Raw genomic sequence first — 17706 nt, forward strand, 5'->3', positions numbered from 1 at the left:
AGGGGGCGATGTTTTGAAAACTGGATCGAACCGGATGATCAGATCGGAAAACTGGGAACTGATCACTTGACTGGTTCTATTTCACCCTTAAATTGCTTTTTGGCCAAAAACTGTTGACTTGGTTAGTGAACTACTGACCTAGGCAGTCGAATCATCAAACCGGACAACGGTTTTTAAAAACCTTGGGCAGGGAGTGTGTGCCTTGCCTTGATCCCACTCAACACTAGGGATAGGGCAAGGAAAATTTGAGGATTCCTAGTTCTGGATGAGGAGTGTGTGCCTTACCCTGAACTCATATGACATCAAGGACGAGGTGGAGAAATTCAAGGATTCTCTGTTCCAAACGAGGAGTGGGTGTCTTGCCCTGAACCCACCTGACAATAGGGACAAGGTGGGGATGGGGTAAAATGTCTTGACTACAGGGTGGGGATAGGGATGGGGTGCCTTGCCCCCTTGCCATTCCTATATAATTGTTAATTATTAGTGAAATTAATAAAAATGTTAGCTTCTATAATTATTTTTATTTATGTAAAATCAATCAAAATTTCATTTAAAAATAATGAAATTAACAAACTATTACTACAAATGATTATAGTTATTAAAATTACTACAAATGATTAATAAAATTAAATTTATTAAAAAATATTTGTTGATAATAAATTAACAATAATTATTTTCTATAAATCAACATTAAATAAAAAATATAATTATTAAAATTTTAAATATTATCAATAACTTTGAACACTTTTAATTAATTAACAGAAAAAATTGATTATTAATTTATCAATTAATTAATAATAAATAAAATTATTCAACCATTCGGATTTTCCTATACATTGTATGGGTCCCCACTAATTAATTAAACTTTAGATCTCCTCTCTAAGAGAACTCTATCCACGTCTACTCACAATACACTACCCCATAAATTGGAAACATATGAGCATAATTTGTGTGGGCAGAATGACAATGGGATGTGGCTGTAAAGTCGGTACGAGGAACTTATTGCAAGGAGCAGATCCCAATTCCTACGGTCAGAGGACAAATTTTATGAGGAATGAGGATGGATACGCCCACTAGTGAGAATTCGGATCACCTGCCAGCAAAACACGTTCCAACCCTCTAGCTACCAACTTCATCTAATACCGCACATCTCATCATGGGACGTGTTTTGTTGGCAGGTCTCAACTCCACTTGTGATAGACTGATAGGTTAAGTAGCCCGTTTTATTGTGCCAACAGCAGATCCCGTACTGATCCCGACGCCTGATATAACCGGACGGGATCCGACCCTACACAGTCATCAACATCAACTTTGGTACTGAAGACTGAAAAAAGTTTATGAGATCAAAATGGTCGTCATCATCAAAGCAAATGGAGACATGGAGAGACTGGATTCTGTGGGACGTCAATTCCTTACTATTCGTGGTTGTCGTGCTGGATAAAGCTACTTATCAAATTCAACTCACTCCAGTTTGACAGATAAGGAAAAGCGATTGGTTGACTCGGAAAGTTTGACGAAGTAACGAAGTTGCTTGTTTTTCGGCGGGAGGAAGGACTTCCCTCGCATGGTTCCAAAGATTCCAGGTATACTGTATCTGTTTTTTTAGATTATATTTATTCCAATAGATTCTATCCCAACTGAGTTGAAGAGGATTCGGAGCTCATCTCAATTCACCTGCATCTTTTGAGTTCTCTTGGTGTCTTGGGCTCCGCTTCCATCTCTCTCTGCAACTACTTTACTTCAAAGTTGTACGATCAGTAAGAAAACTCTGTTAAATCGGCTTTAGAAAGATAAACCGACTTTTGGAGAGAATCCGAGGTTGGTATCTATGATATTGATGTTTATTGGAGATTTTATTCATTTGGCCTGGTTTATATACCATTTGAAGTACAGTGTTTCTTGTAGTGTCTTTCTTTCTTCTCCTTGCAGTTAGTTTGCTCCTTGTAAGGATCAATAAGTGCGGCTTCTGATAGTGTCTGCACTATAATTATTTTCATGTATTCCCTTATTCATTTATTTTCTGTGGATGGTCTTTTTTTTTCTTTTTCTAAATTTATTGCTCATAGGTGTTGTTGTTGATTGATTGGGGGAGTTTCAACTTAACTGGGTATTCCAAATTTTGTTTTACTACAATACTGTTGGGGCAGGGAATTTACAGATTGATATTCCTCGGTAGTTTTTGTTGAAGTTCTCCTTAAGAGTTTTGTTCCAGTATTCAAGGCTGATAGAGCTTTCAATTTTGCAATCATACTATGAGGATCTGTCTTTCTTTTTCAAAGTATCTTTTTGCCAACTGTTGTCTTCCAGGCAGTGGTCTGCTAAATTTCACTAAAAAGGAGATAAGAGGGTAGGGTCTTATGGTTACTTCTTCCTACAGGATTTTTCTTGTGTTGGTTCTCTGCTTCCCCTTTCAATCGAGAGTATCAATTTTGCTGTGTTGAAGATGTATGTGGTGGAGAGCAAAGGGGGTGCCATAGCCTGCATGTTGCTTGCCCTTTTCTTCTTGGGTACTTGGCCTGCTATATTGACTCTTCTGGAGAGAAGGGGTCGGCTTCCTCAGCATACTTACCTTGATTACACCATCACAAATTTCTTAGCTGCCATAATAATTGCTTTGACCTTTGGGGAGATTGGCAAAAGCAAACATGGCATGCCAAACTTCATAACTCAGCTTTCTCAGGTGAGTTCCTCCTTTTCTACTTTCTCTTTTTATTATCATTGCTTTTGGTTTTTTCCCATATCAAGCTAGTTTTATAACGTTTTGGCCCATTTCAGCGTAGAACTGTTGAAGAATTTATTGTCTGATCCTTTGCAGTTTAAGTTGTGAATTCAAGCTTGAGATTTTGCTATTGTAATTTTTTTGTTCTTCTATTGTTTTTACTAACTACTTCTCATGTGTATGTGTTTGCATTGCATATATATCTGGTTATTATATATCATATCTATGTATGTCAGTATACATTTATCTAGATAAACTCTTTCTGGTTCTTTATTGTGCAAACTTTACTAAGTATTGTAGGAATGGCGATAAAGCACCATAAAAGCATAATTGTTTCAGGAGAAATGTGGGTCTCATGGCAGTGATCATGTCACAGTTATCTTATCTTTCCTAGCCTGATACATTACACTACTTAATAAATCTCGGTTTCAATTTACCAGGAATCTCATGGGTTACTCATTTTCACTCTAAAATATAATGCTTCTTGTAGACATCCTGCTGAATTTGGTATGCAATGGTTTAACAAGATTGGATCCAATTATTTTGATCTAGTTATTGCTCTATGGGGCCAATTTTTATTTTACCTAGGAAGTATAGTCCATCTCTTTATTTCATTTTGGACACATATCACTTGAACTTGATCTTAAATATTTTTTATCACTTTAATGCAGGACAATTGGCCCAGTGTGATGTTTGCAATGGCAGGTGGAATAGTTCTTAGCCTTGGGAACCTGTCTACCCAATATGCATGGGCTTTTGTTGGTTTGTCAGTAACAGAGGTTATCACTTCAAGCATAACTGTAGTTATAGGTATATTTTACTTGAAACAATTTACATTTTCATAGATCATTGAGATTCCTTTGAAAATTATGCTGTATCATCACAGTACATTATTAGTATTACATTCTGTGTATAAATGTTTAGAATAGATAATATTGCGGCAAAAAGTTAAATCTTTCGCCATACTGGATGCAACAGGAACAACATTAAATTACTTTTTAGATGACAAGATTAACAAAGCCGAGATTCTTTTCCCTGGTGCTGCATGCTTCCTGATTGCAGTTTGTCTTGGATCTGCTGTTCACTCCTCCAATGCAGCAGATAATAAAGCAAAGCTCAAAGAACTGTCAAATAATTACAAGCATGGAACACGGTATAGTTTTAGCCTCTCTATACATCTTCCCAAGATAGGACTAGAAAGTATCAATAGCCAACATTCCCTAACATGTCAATCTTATTTTTTAATGCATGCTGCTCTTACTTCATCTATATTTTTTGGTGAAATCAACTTCACATATCACCTAATTTCACCAATGCTCTACTGGAATTTGTCACAGGTTTTCTCTTTCTTTAGCATATCTTCTGTTTTTCCAATATCTGGTTGTCAGGTTTATTATATTTCTGTCCATTCTTAAGTTTCTCATACAAAACTTTAAACTATTTCCATTTTCCCCTATTACTTGTATATTTGGAAACAAAATTTAATTTTTATTGCCACCTCCTATCCTATCATCCAGTCTTCATAACAAAACTTACATCCTCCAAAATTCAACATTTGTCAGGAATGTAGAAATTTCAGTGCTTAAAGAAACATTTCCAAACAATGGTAAGTATCTCTTTGGAGATCAGACATTTGATAATTGGGTCGGTCTCTTATTGCTGAACAAATTGGTAATATTCAACATTTCCTGGAAACATTGAATACTGATAGATAAGACAAAGGATCTGGAGAATGGAGATAAGTTTTCAGAGAAGACAAAGTTTGGAACGGCAGATTTTCTCGTGGAACTTGAAAACAGAAGAGCTATCAAGGTTAGTGTTAGAACACTTTAACATGTATCCAAATGTGATTGCTTTGGGAACTCAACAATGTGTGAGCACCATTCTGCCTGCATATTCATAAAAACACGCATACTGGTCATTGATGCCACCAAGACTTGTTCAGTAGATGATAACTGATTATTCCGGATGCATTAAGGACAGATAATGCAGCAAATCTAGACTGTCTAGATTTAGTGTTTCTTTTTTGTGTATAATACATGTCATTACATACATATCAGTACGAATTTACTTCCATAAGATTATTATTTTCTTTTATGTGTTTAATTTGCTACTGCTTCCAAGATCTAGGCAAAAATATCCTCTTTCTTGAATAGCAGCTAGACTAAACTGATGCTCCTCTTATTTAACAGGTGTTTGGAAAGAGTATTTTGATTGGACTGGGCATAACCTTCTTTGCTGGTTTTTGTTTCTCCCTCTTCTCACCAGCATTCAACCTGGCAACAAATGACCAGTGGCGCACATTGAAAGAAGGGGTTCCTCATTTGGTCGTGTACACTGCATTCTTCTATTTCTCGGCCTCTTGTTTCGCCATTGCCATCATCCTAAACATCACCTTCCTTTACCACCCTGTACTCAACCTACCAAAATCATCAATAAAAGCTTATCTAAGGGATTGGAATGGCAGAAATTGGGCCTTTTTGGCAGGACTGTTGTGTGGGTTTGGGAATGGTTTGCAGTTCATGGGGGGTCAAGCTGCAGGGTATGCTGCAGCTGATGCTGTACAGGTTAGTACATGTGGTGAATGCAAATGTGTTACACTTAAGGCTCTTTATACATAATGAAAATTAAGAATGAAGCAAACTTGGCCATCAATCAGGATTACCTGAATACTGGGCCGCCCAGGTTTTGTTGCAAGGGCAGATAAAGCTGTCTGCCTATGCAGAACCAATAATCACTGTGTGAAGAAATGGAACTCTGAATGTGGTCAAAACATTTGGTGGCCTATGGGTAATCCAGATTATTGGAAATGATTGTCCTTGAATGTTGTATTGTTGAATAGTCTGAAGTGTTCAGTTATATAGCTAATGCCTTTGTTAAAAAATAAAAAGCTAATGTATTTGTTCATGCATATCTACATATATACACTTCCATTAATATGCTATATGCAAGCATTTCTTGTTTATCTAAATACTATCGATTTACTCGTTTAAATTGCATATATTGCAGGCACTTCCACTTGTGAGCACCTTTTGGGGCATACTTGTGTTTGGAGAGTACAGGAGGTCATCCAGAAGAACATATATTTTGCTCGCGAGCATGTTGTTCATGTTTGTTGTGGCTGTAGCAGTGCTGATGGCATCATCAGGACATAGGAAAACATAATGTTAATAAGCATAGAAATGCAGGATCCTTAAATCTATAGAAATTTCCATGGAAATTAAAAGCAGTTACCATGACAAAAGAGATTGAACAAGGATTAAATGCTCTAAAGATTGTAAACTAATCTTCAAGGCATCCATTTGGAAAAGAAGTCTTTAATCAATTGTAATGCATTTATTATCAGATATCTTTTACTTCAATAAATACATGTTTTCTTTCTCTTTCTTTGATTACTCGTAAGGCTCAGTTTGGAAGGAGTACAAATGCAAATATGTACAGTACAAATATATACAAAGGGAAAACCTATGATGTGGAAAATAATACAAAATATAAGGTTTTGCACTCTACAAATTTGTATTTGTGCTCCTTTCAAACTGAGCATAAGCATTCCAATTTGGATTGGCATGTATATTCGTGTAAACAGACTAAAAGATTTAGGAAGGTTGAGCATGTGAATTTGGGCTGCATTTGTTTGCACACAGTATGAAGGGAAGGAAGACAAATGGAGATATTAGAGCAGAGTTACAAAGTTACAAGTTACAACCCGAAGAATGTATCCATGTCTCTTTGTATATATTAACAAAAAGGGAAAGAAAAAAAAGGAACACGAATTATTGCTTCTTGAAACTTCATTTGGTGACAAATCTATTTGAAACTTTGAAACTGTAAGGAGGTGTTTGACAATATGGTTGGTTTTGTTTTTTGAAAACCAAAAACAACTGTCACATTAGCAAAATTATATTATTTTTTGCTATGAAGTTGTTTTGTGTTTTTAAAAAACAAAACCAACCATGTGATTGTAGAAAACGAGAAATAGCATAGGCTCAGGGTTTCTTTTGTAATTTCTCTTTTGATTAATTTGATCAAATGGATGTTATAATGTCATTTCGTTACTCCCATTTATGAAAAAAATCATAAATAAAATGGTTGCAAAATGCAGACTAAAGGGGGCGTCTATGTAAATGACCCTTTATATTAGCATTCCTAAGACAAATTCTAATGCCTTTAAATGCCCCCATTAACTTGCAAGGGCCAGCACCATGCAACAGTGGATCTGTTCTTATTAACCCAAAGTAAGTAATTGTGAGGCCCAAGTTTTTGCCCTAATCATTACAGAATAAAAGGGTATTGTAAAATTTCAAGGATTAAAATATCGATATATTTCACACCCTCAAGTGGGTATTGGTGCATATTAATATGACCATAAAACATTGTTTTTTATTTATTTTTTATGTTTTTTTTTAATTTTACAGTTATTAAAGGGTGCTGCAGTGTGTTATAAAGTTTTCAAAAAAAAAAACTTTTATATCAGTATATCCACCCATATCTGGACGCATGCACATCACTTGTATCGATATTTTAATCCTTACGAAATATACCGAGGTTTTAAAAAGATAAAAAAAAAAAAAGAAAATGAATAACAATGATCTTTTACCTAGAGGCCCATTATTATCTAATGAGCACAGAGCAACCCTTAAACATCTTTGAATTCATACTGTTGCTTGGAAAGAACCCCTCATTGACTCCAAAGTGTGCTTTTCTTTGGAGTCAACGCATTAAGACACAGAGACCAAAAGCAAGGGGCGACCTATGCTAGAGCCGCCTGCAGTGGGCCAGTGGACCCACTGGTCAAACCAAGGGTGAACCCCAAATTTAATTTAAAGGGAGTTTTCAGTGGCCCGAGTTCTCTCTGCTACATGTTATGGGCGGCAGGTGGTATGAGACCCGTTTGCATGAGAAATCTTTACATAATCCAAGAGATTCAGGACCAGGAGAGCTTGACTGGTCTGACAGCTTGTGGGCTGTGATTGTCCATTAAAAAATTTTTACAGTTCGATTATCCAATCCGATCCAATTTTAAAAACCATGGTCTATAAAAATGTCTTGTGCTGGTTGCTCATAATCTATGAAAACGAGCGACTTCTTGTATCCGAAGTTCATACCTTAAGGATGGCATTGCTCTTACCAGATCCGAAGCTTGTAGCAATGCATCATAAGCCAACAGGTTGCTCGAAAGATGAGTTTGGCTGATTTTCAGACATGGGCAGTTTTAGACTCCGGCCCAACTATTGACTGGGCTTTGAGTCCAATACTGGCCCATAAGACTTAAAGAGTTATGAAATGACAAACCTGATATCTGAAACGATTAATAAATAGAAAAAAAACAGTGATTCAACAGCACACAAAGTTTCAGGTGTTTTCGTAGTGTGGTTGTGGCTCTTATCGTTGATACCAAAACACATCACAGAGAAAATGCATTTTTTATGGAATGGTGCATAGGAGTGTAAATGGATCAAATTCGAATCGAAATCATGTAATATTCAAATTTGAATTTGATCAGAAAATTTGATTCAATATCCATCAGATATTGAAAATTGATATTCGATTCTATTCGAATTCGATTAATTAATTATTTTAGGTAATTAATAAATATATAAAATAAATATTTTATTTATATAAAGTATATAATATATAAATTATTTATATAATTTAATTATTTTATATATAAATTATATAAAATATTTAAGTATTTTATATATTATATATAAGAATTAAATAATCAATCGAATTCAGATATTTATTGAATCAAATTAGGTCATATCTAAATTTGAATCCAAGTAGCTATTCGATAAGAATAGTAGAATATGATATCTGAATTTGAGTGATTAGATATTTGAATTAGCCGTATTCAATTTGATTATATCGAATCTCAAGTTCAAAATCAAATTTTCGAATACCGTTGATACTCCTAATGGTGCATCTTAGGTTGAGCTAGGGGGGGGGGGGGGGGGTTGGAATTGAATATATTTGCAAAATTTGAACTACAAAAAAATCTTATATTCTTTTTTTCTGGGTATTTGGTGCCACGTACCACTAATAACCCCTCTTTCCCCAAATGGGTGGTTGCAGGAATTGATTCCACGTCAATGCTGAAACGAACCAGCTAACATATCAACAAGCCACCCCTTAGTTGGTTCTAAAATCTTATGTTCTCAAACCCATCATACTGTTAGATAGGGGTGCAAATTGGGCGGGCCTAGCCCAAGCCTAAACCAACCCAATCCAGAATTTTACACAGGCTAGGCTTGGATTTTCAGTCCTCAAGCTGGGCTTTGGGCCTAGCCCTTAGGTAGCCCGATCCAGGCCCAACTATATACATTTATACATACATGTGTATATATGTAATAATGTAAATGTTGCATACATATTTACATATAGATATATACATATTTGTATACATATTTTGCATACATATTTGAGTTCAGATCTGTGCCCCACAATGTCCCACATCACATCCCCGTCGTGCATTAGGAACATCTCCCGATGATGACATCATTATTTCTGACATATCATCGGGAGATGTTCCCAATGCACGACGGGGATGTACTGTGGGACGTTGTGGAGCACCCCCTTGTGAGGCGCAAATATGAACTCTACATATATATATATATATATATATATATTACATAAATTACTGTGCGGGCTGAGCTTGGGTTGAAAAAATCAAGTTTGAACCTGGGCTCGAACCTTAAACTCAAATTTTAAGACCGGGCCTAGATTGACCATAAACCCGACCCAATCCACCCGACTTACATCCCTACTGTTAGAACACTTAAGACAATGATTTGAGATATTTTAATAAAATACATGTATTCCAAATCTCAAGGCTTTGAAACACATCAGGGCCTAGTGGCCTACAACATGTATTCCATTACGGAAAACCCCCCTTTAATGTGGTTCAACCTTATGTCTATTATCTAAGGGAGGAGTAGAAATCTATTATATCAATGAAAGAACAAAGGCTGTTGATGTTCAGCCTCTCACAAACCCTAGTGTCCTATATAGTATATACAACCATAAAACCCTTCCTCTCTCAATCTATCTGTGTCATTAAAGCCCTATAAGAGGATGCATGTATACAGGGCCCATAAAGTGAAAATAATAAGGTCCATACCGGAGGAATGCACCTTCATATAACATTCAAGAACAAGTTGAACAAAGCAACACTCATTGAGCTTGCATCCTCAATATGAAAATGAGAGGCATTTTCTGAAAATGGTGTTGCATGGACATCGTTTTTTCAGAAATTAAGAAAACATTTTTTGGGTTATTTATTTGGTGCCATTGTCGTTACTGTCACATAAAATGTTTTTCGATGCCATGTCAGCATAATATTACTATCAACGGTAAAAAAACCAGAAAATACCACAAATAGTGTTTTCTAATACCACACATTTCCCCATTTCAAGACATGGCCTGAGAAATCATTTTTGAAAAAAAAAAACAGCTAACCAAATCAAGGTTCAACATATTAATACGTCTGATATGCCGGTAGAATCGTATCAGGCAGTATTGGTGGTTTTTTTAGCTTTTTTTCAAATCCAGTTCAGAGGAATTGGTTTAAGTCCGTTCACCCTCTAAACCAATTAAAACCCCGATACACCTTCTATAAAAACATATCGAAAAGCTCATGATACATATGAATATTTTGAACCTTAAACCAAACCATTTTCCAAATAAATAGAATTCAGACATAATACTGATGTGATACTATTTTTCCGAAAAAACAGTATTAATGCCAAACACCTAATTAATTATTGGATGGCAGTTCAACTATGCCCTCTCTCTCTCCTTGTCATGCATGCACATGGCCGTGAAATAAGGGATGGTTCATGGTTGGTAGCCTCCCAAGTCATGACACCAGGCTATAGGCTGAGTTGGTTTAAATTTGTTTTGTAGTTAGTTACTCAACCAATCACGTTTATAAATTTGGTTTCCTCTATTTTTCTAATTGTTTAATGCTTGTTGTTTAGGCATACATTGGCGATAGTTTCTGGAAATATCTTCCATCCCTATCCTGATCTCTACCACATAATCCTCGCACATGTTTTTGGATGGATCGATGGCTTCCTTCCCCAGTCCCTACCCACTGCCAGCCTCACCCCCTTCCTGCAAATGCCCCATCAATTGATTTGACACGTTGATCCTTCCAATAAATCATTCATTTGGTTATATAAACACTGTCAGTCATATTGATTTTTCTTCTACTTTTGTCTGGTAATTCTCGTGCTTAGAGTTGGAGGCTTGGGTCCAATTTATAATTTATAGCTGTACGAGGGACCATTGAATGTATATGAGGCATATGACTTGCCACCTGTCCTATACTAGAATGTTCAGGACCCACCAAATCCTAATAGGCCCATCTCTTGTGTGTTTGTTAGGGATGTCAATGGTATTCGAAAATTTTTTATTTCAAATTTAAGATTCGACATAATTGAAATTGAATTAAATTTTGATAATTTAAATAGTTAATTGGTTGAATTCAGATATCCTAATCATACCAAAAAGTTATTCGGATTTAAATTCAGATATGATCTAATTCCATTCCATAAATATTCAAATTCAATCGATTATTTATTTCTTATATATAATATATAAAATTTTTAAATGCTTTATATAATTTGTATATATAATAATTAAATTCTATAAATAATTTATATATTTATATATTTTATATAAATAAAATATTTATTAATTACCTAAAATAATTAATTAATCGAATTTGAATTGGATCGAATATTTAATAGGATTCAGATTCAAATATTAATTTTTAATATCCGTCGAATATTGAATCGAATTCAGATATTAAATTTTTTAATTAAATTCACATTTGGATATTGCCTGATATTATTTGAATTCATTCCGTTTACACCCCTGACCTGTTACAAATCAGCTATTCCACTCTAAGTAGCTCTGAGCTAAAATAATGAAATCATGGCTTTAGTTAGATGCATTGCTGTGGCCCCACTTAATGTAAGGTGCACATGGACCGGATCATGATCCGGTTGATTCAAAATCCGATCTTATGTATTATATGTATTCATAAATATATTATTTATATTATTTATTTTTTATGAAAACATATATATATATATATGTCGGGATTTTCTGTATTTCTGTTATGTGGGCCCCAGACCACCCGAACCCGAAGCAGATTCATTAAACAGGTCATTGCGAGATGAGCGATGCGGAAAATGGAGAACCGATACTGACGTCTAACCGGACACTTTTGTTTTTTACTTCATTACTTAGTTGGAATTCTATTCGTGGGTCATGGCCTTAGTCCTCCCTTTCATTTCTTTGCACGCGTCCAAAAATGCTTGGTTGTTTGGTTTATTCTTTATCCAGAGACATCGATAATTACTGAAAATACAAGTTGGGCTAGATCTTTGTTTTCTTTCTGTGTCTGATGCTTCAATTTTATATTCAACAAACATGTGCTTCTTAGTAGACCACTAAGTGTCAACTGAACTTTTTTTCCATCAAACTTATCATGATTGTATCACTACATGAAAATGTGTTAAGTATATTTTAACTTTGTTTAATGAAGTAGTAATTTTATCTGATCGAAGGCTGTATCAGTAGCATTAGCAGAGTAGAACTGGGAACTTCATATATAGATATGTAGAGATTGCCTGTGGCCTTCAAACTCTTCTGTGTTCGGGTTTTCTAGTTCCCTGGTGAGTTGCGATTCTCAGATGACCTCCCTTCTCTTCCCTGCAGACAATGGGTTTGGGGTCTATTTTGATTTGAAATGGTTATATATCTAAGAGTCTTACCTCTTTTTCTGTAACTGACTTACTGCCCAGTTCTGTTCTTATGATTACTTCTGCAGGAGTTTTGTTGGTATTGATTGCTTGATATATCGCTCAGCTAAGAGGGTTGAAGATGTATACAGTGGAGGGTAAAGAAGGTGCCATAATTTGCATGTCGCTTGCCCTGTTCTGCTTGGGCACTTGGCCTGCTTTAATGACTCTTTTAGAGAGAAGGGGTCGGCTTCCTCAGCATTCTTACCTTGATTATTCTATCTCAAATCTCTTGGCTGCCGTGATCATTGCTTTGTCCTTTGGGCAGATTGGTGACAGCAAAACCGGCATACCAAATTTCATCACTCAGCTCTCTCAGTTTCAAGTGAGTTCCTTGTTTTCACCTTTTTCTTTCTTGTAAGCATCACTAATTTTATGTACTCCACCAAGCAAAATTTGCTGGGCTTTGGCTGAACTGAGATATTCTTTTTTCTTTTTTGTTGAATTTGATATCTTACAATGGAAGAATGAGGTATCTGTTTTCTTCCAATTTTTTCTTAAGAAGGTATTATGTGATTGGGTGGAGATTTGAGTGGGAGAGATCATTCTATTTTTACTCCTGTAACTTCTATTCTTGCTATTATTCTTCAAGAGTGATTGTCATTAACTATTTGTGGTTCTTCACTGAGTAAAACTTCATTGAGAATTGCAGATGGGACATCTGATTAGTTATAAGATGGAGTAGGACATCTGGTTTGCAATAATTCAAGGGTTCTTCATCTTCACAACCCACAACATTATTCAATTAAAAGAGTATTCCCTGGTCACAGTAACTGTATAAGAGGTCATTCTTCGCTCACACCAACTTAGAGCCTCATGACGAGCTAGATGGTGCAGCCTTGTAGTCTGTGTTTCGGGACATTGTTCCTAAACTAAAAAGCTAACAGGAATAATTCATTTTGTTATAACAAGAATGGATGTGAAAACAGGATGAAGGAATCCCCACCCCCCAATTCACATTCTGATGACTTCCACAGAGGAAACTACTTAAACATCCTGAATAAAACTCACATTCTGATGCTTTTGATGTAGGACAATTGGCCCTGTGTTTTATTTGCACTAGCCAGTGGGATCGTTCTGAGCCTTGGGGACTTAGCTGTACAGTTTGCCTGGGCTTTTGTTGGTCTTTCAGTAACGGAGGTGATTGCAGCAAGCATAAGTGTTGTTATAGGTACATCTTATTAAGTAACACACACAGACACACACACAAACAGATACGGAAACAAAGTTTTTGGTGAGGTTGCTTGGATATCTTAACATATTTAAATCAGATTGTACATAGTTAACTCAAGCATCACACTGAATGTAACAGGATCAACCTTGAACTACTTCTTAGATGGCAGAATCAACAAAGCTGAGGTGCTTTTCCCTGGTGTTGGATGCTTCCTTGTTGCAGTTTTTCTTGGTTTTGCTGTTAACTCCTCGAATGCAGCAGACAACAAAGCAAAGCTCAATGGTTTCTCAAATGGTTGCAAGACTGGGACAGGGTATGTCTTATTGTCTGTTCTTTCTGGAAAGTCTTCCCAAAGATATAACTGAGAAACCGACTTTTGAGATTGTCATTGATTGAGTGATACTAACTTCACATCATTTAAGCTCATAAATCCTCCAATGGTCTTTCTCATTGGTTTTCTCTTCTTTTGGTTTCTAAATACATTATAAAACTTGCACATTTTAAATCAATATTTAGTTTTGTTATTATTTTGTATCATCCAATCTTCATGATAAAATGATATACTTCAATACTCATTCTGTGCCAGGACTCTAGACTCTCCATTGCTTAAAGAAACATTTGAAAATGGAGGTAAGTAATGTTGTTTAGTTGGGTTCATTGGACCCCCATCTCTAAATACGTGGATAATATATGATACCTTCCATTAACAATGGAAAATGCTAGATGGTACGAAAGATGTGGAGAATGGAAATCTTCTTACAGAGAAAACAAAAGTTGGAACTGCAGACTTCCTCATAGAAGTTGAAAACAAAAGAGCAATCAAGGTTGGTGACTCCACATTTTGGCAATATACCCACATGATATTTAGGTACTCATACACATGCACATGTATAAGCATTCCTCATAAATATCATAAATGTCTCTGTACTTCTGCAAACTGTGTATTTACAATTTGACATGTATATAAAATGAAAGTCATATCAACATGTTAGTGGGAATTTTCTATAGTCAGATTCATCACATTTTTATAGTTTATAGTCTTCCAAGTACTGATCTCCTTTCCTAGGGTACTAACAAGGCTACTGGTCTGGCAGGTGCTTGGGAAGAGTATTTTGATTGGACTGAGCATCACTTTCTTTGCTGGTGTCTGTTTTGCACTATTTTCACCTGCATTCAACCTGGCAACAAATGATCAGTTCCACACAATGAAAGAAGGGGTTACACATTTGGCCACATACACTGCTTTTTTCTATTTCTCAGTATCTTTTGTTATTGTTGCCGTTGTTCTGAATATCAACTTCCTCTACTATCCCATACTTGGCCTGCCGCAATCATCACTAACAGCTTATCTTAAGGATTCATGTGGCAGAAGTTGGGCCCTTTTGGCAGGGCTATTGTGTGGATTTGGGAATGGCTTTCTGTTCATGGGGGGTCAGGCCGCAGGATATGCAGCAGCCAATGCTGCTCAGGTTAGTATATACTGTGTAGATAGGGAGCTACTGTTAGTCTGTTACTACTCTCCTTTTTGTTTGGGTCTCATACCTTACAAATTTTCCACTGCCATGAGTAAAAACCCCAGATATCATGTTATGCAATCTGTTTTTCTTAATTCTTAAAAGGCCATTACCCATATGCTGGTACCAGCTATCCAGAAGACTTTGGAAGGGTGGATTGGATGCAGACCTAACTTTTGACAGAAAATGATAGCTTTTAGACTCAAACCTACATTCTCATGCTTGTCAGCCTGAGAAATTACAATTACACTAAGCAATGACCCAGTTTTCCACTTATTCTTAATACTTAAAAATTAAAAGATCTGATTCAAAACCTAAAGAATCGATTCAAGGAGGAAGCTTCCTTGCGTGACATACTCAACTGTAGGGGAACCTCTTGATTTACCACGTATCAGATTCCCATAGTTCATGTCATCCCTATTACAACCTTGTTTTGAAGTTTTTGTCAATTGACAATAGCTCTCTAAATCTCCAATTTTTTAATCTAAAAGTTGCTCATAAAAACAGGCTCATATAGAACACAAGGAAATCCATCTACTAGGCCAACCCTGGATCAATTGCAACAAGATAAATGCACCATGAGAGTATTTGTTTACCGCAGTGCAAGTAGTCATCATTATGCCTGCATTTGGTTGAACTTAATATGAAGGAAAATGAATGATTTCCTATGAAAACTATATTCAACAGGAAAATGAATTATTGCCCTAATCTTGTGGTGTTTGGTCCAACTTGGAAAACAAACCTGAAAAACTCACGAGTTTTGAATCAAGATAACCAACCCTCTGGAAAATTTTAAATTAGGATTGTCCTTTTCCTACAACTACTACCCACTTTCTAGAAAATATCTATTTTCCAATGCCATTTCATATGCAACCAAACACCTTATAATAGCATGTTAATTGGAAACCATTCTTTTTACTTCACACTACATGCAACCAAACAGAGCCGCGTTAAAACGCCTGTTTTGGAACATTGCAATGAGCCTGTATGTATGCATCAATAGACATCTAATATGCCATTGTCTCTTTATGTTTATGTGCATCTATAGCAACATATATTATATAGCTTGTATGTCAACATATACAAGAACCTATCTTTCATTCTTTCAAATCGGGTACATTTACTCATGAATTGCGCATCAAACTATTAGGCATTTCCACTTGTGGCTACCTTGTGGGGTATATTTCTGTTTGGAGAGTACAGAAGGTCGTCAAGAAGAACGTATGCATTGCTCGTAAGTATGCTGTTCATGTTTGTTGTGGCAGTAGGAATACTCATGGCATCATCTGGGAATCGGTAGATAAGAAATTAATAAGCAGAAGTCTCATCAGTATACAGAAATTGCCATGAAAAGCAGAAGCAAGTTTTGTGATCAAAGAAAACTGACAAGGTTGGATGCCAAAATCTTGACACTCAAGTCTGAGTCCTCCTTCAGAATCAAATGTTCTTAAGGCTGCGTTTGGTTGCAATGTAAATAAACTTGCACTGATGCAAAACTATGACAGTGCAAATGATTTGTGTAAATTCTGACCTATTTTATTTCAAACTTTGGCTTATTTTGTTTGATTGCAGTACAAATGAAGTAAATTAAGATATGAAGCAGAATAAAGTAAAATCCAAAATAAAATTAAACAAGAATTTGCATTTTTTTACATTTGCACTGCAACCAAACACAGCCTAACGTGCTTGTTATGAGTGCATTTACCGTACATGTAGAATAGCTGCGATTTAAATAAAATAGAATGCTCTCTTTCTTTTGGTTGCTATTTGTTCAAACGTTCTACCATGTTTGGTTGCTGCAAACATATATTGTACTTTTGAAGCCCAACAGTCTGTTTGGATGCCATTGTTGTATTAAATCAACCCAAAGATCCGAGCCATTGATGAAGTATTCTCTTAATATCTATGAAATAATCTCAACCATCCAAGTGATGCACCAGATTTCAACTATAATCTGGTAAATAACTTGGATGGATGCAATTAATATAAGGTTCTGGGGCACCACTTCGATTGCCTAGAATTTGGGTTAATTTAGTAATTTTTTGTGAGATTGGTTCACTGATCTTAGATGGGTCACATTAGATGAAGTCTTGGCATGCCGTTTGGATGGCTGAGAATTGAAATTGATTGGCTGGTTTTATGAAACTACCTTGATGGTCTAGATCATATGTTGTATGCGATAATGTGGTTTGAATTTTTTAGAGATTTTTCGTGTATTATTTAAATGGCTAGGATTAATTGAAATCCTGGTACTTAGATGGATGAGGTCAATTCACTAATCTTTAGGAGGCCACATTGATGATCAGCCGGACTTAATGGCTTATACATGCCCCATTTAGGAGTGGAGATCTTTCTTCCAACAAAACACGTTCTAACCCTCTATCAATTTCACACACCTCACCATGAGACTGGGATACATCATAAAAGTGGGACCTGTCATTTATGAAATGTGCAGTGTAAGATCATGTTGGTAGAGGGTTGGAAGGTGAT

At 35.9% G+C, this 17706-nt stretch overlaps 2 protein-coding genes across 6 annotated transcripts; both read left to right on the top strand.

Annotated features, from left to right (window-relative positions):
* The first annotated feature begins 1431 nt into the window (after positions 1 to 1431).
* LOC104597953 (ureide permease 2-like) lies at positions 1432 to 6104 on the top strand. Of its 3 annotated transcripts, none has more exons than XM_010259759.3 (8): positions 1432 to 1583; positions 2378 to 2680; positions 3391 to 3529; positions 3698 to 3872; positions 4282 to 4325; positions 4431 to 4531; positions 4912 to 5286; positions 5729 to 6104. In XM_010259759.3, exons 2-8 carry the CDS (start codon positions 2444 to 2446, stop codon positions 5882 to 5884), a joined length of 1227 nt encoding a protein of 408 aa, XP_010258061.1. In that variant the 5' UTR covers positions 1432 to 1583; positions 2378 to 2443; the 3' UTR covers positions 5885 to 6104. The 3 variants fall into 3 exon arrangements, with proteins under 3 accessions (XP_010258061.1, XP_010258060.1, XP_088742612.1); XM_010259758.2 differs by lacking the exon at positions 1432 to 1583 and adding an exon at positions 1620 to 1818; XM_088886486.1 differs by lacking the exon at positions 1432 to 1583 and adding an exon at positions 1930 to 1953.
* Positions 6105 to 12171: 6067 nt separating this feature from the next.
* On the top strand, positions 12172 to 16794 carry LOC104597952 (ureide permease 1-like). Of its 3 annotated transcripts, none has more exons than XM_010259757.3 (8): positions 12172 to 12402; positions 12558 to 12853; positions 13561 to 13699; positions 13841 to 14015; positions 14289 to 14332; positions 14426 to 14526; positions 14797 to 15171; positions 16367 to 16794. In XM_010259757.3, the coding sequence occupies exons 2-8, from the start codon at positions 12611 to 12613 to the stop codon at positions 16514 to 16516; spliced, it is 1227 nt and encodes a 408-aa protein (XP_010258059.1). In that variant the 5' UTR covers positions 12172 to 12402; positions 12558 to 12610; the 3' UTR covers positions 16517 to 16794. The 3 variants fall into 3 exon arrangements, with proteins under 3 accessions (XP_010258059.1, XP_019053470.1, XP_019053469.1); XM_019197925.2 differs by having other exon boundaries at positions 12262 to 12402; positions 12596 to 12853; XM_019197924.2 differs by lacking the exon at positions 12172 to 12402 and having other exon boundaries at positions 12481 to 12853.
* Positions 16795 to 17706: the final 912 nt, after the last annotated feature.

The sequence above is a fragment of the Nelumbo nucifera genome, chromosome 4 (genome assembly GCF_055504915.1).
Source record: "Nelumbo nucifera cultivar China Antique chromosome 4, China Antique-T2T, whole genome shotgun sequence".
In the NCBI taxonomy this organism is placed as follows: domain Eukaryota; kingdom Viridiplantae; phylum Streptophyta; class Magnoliopsida; order Proteales; family Nelumbonaceae; genus Nelumbo; species Nelumbo nucifera.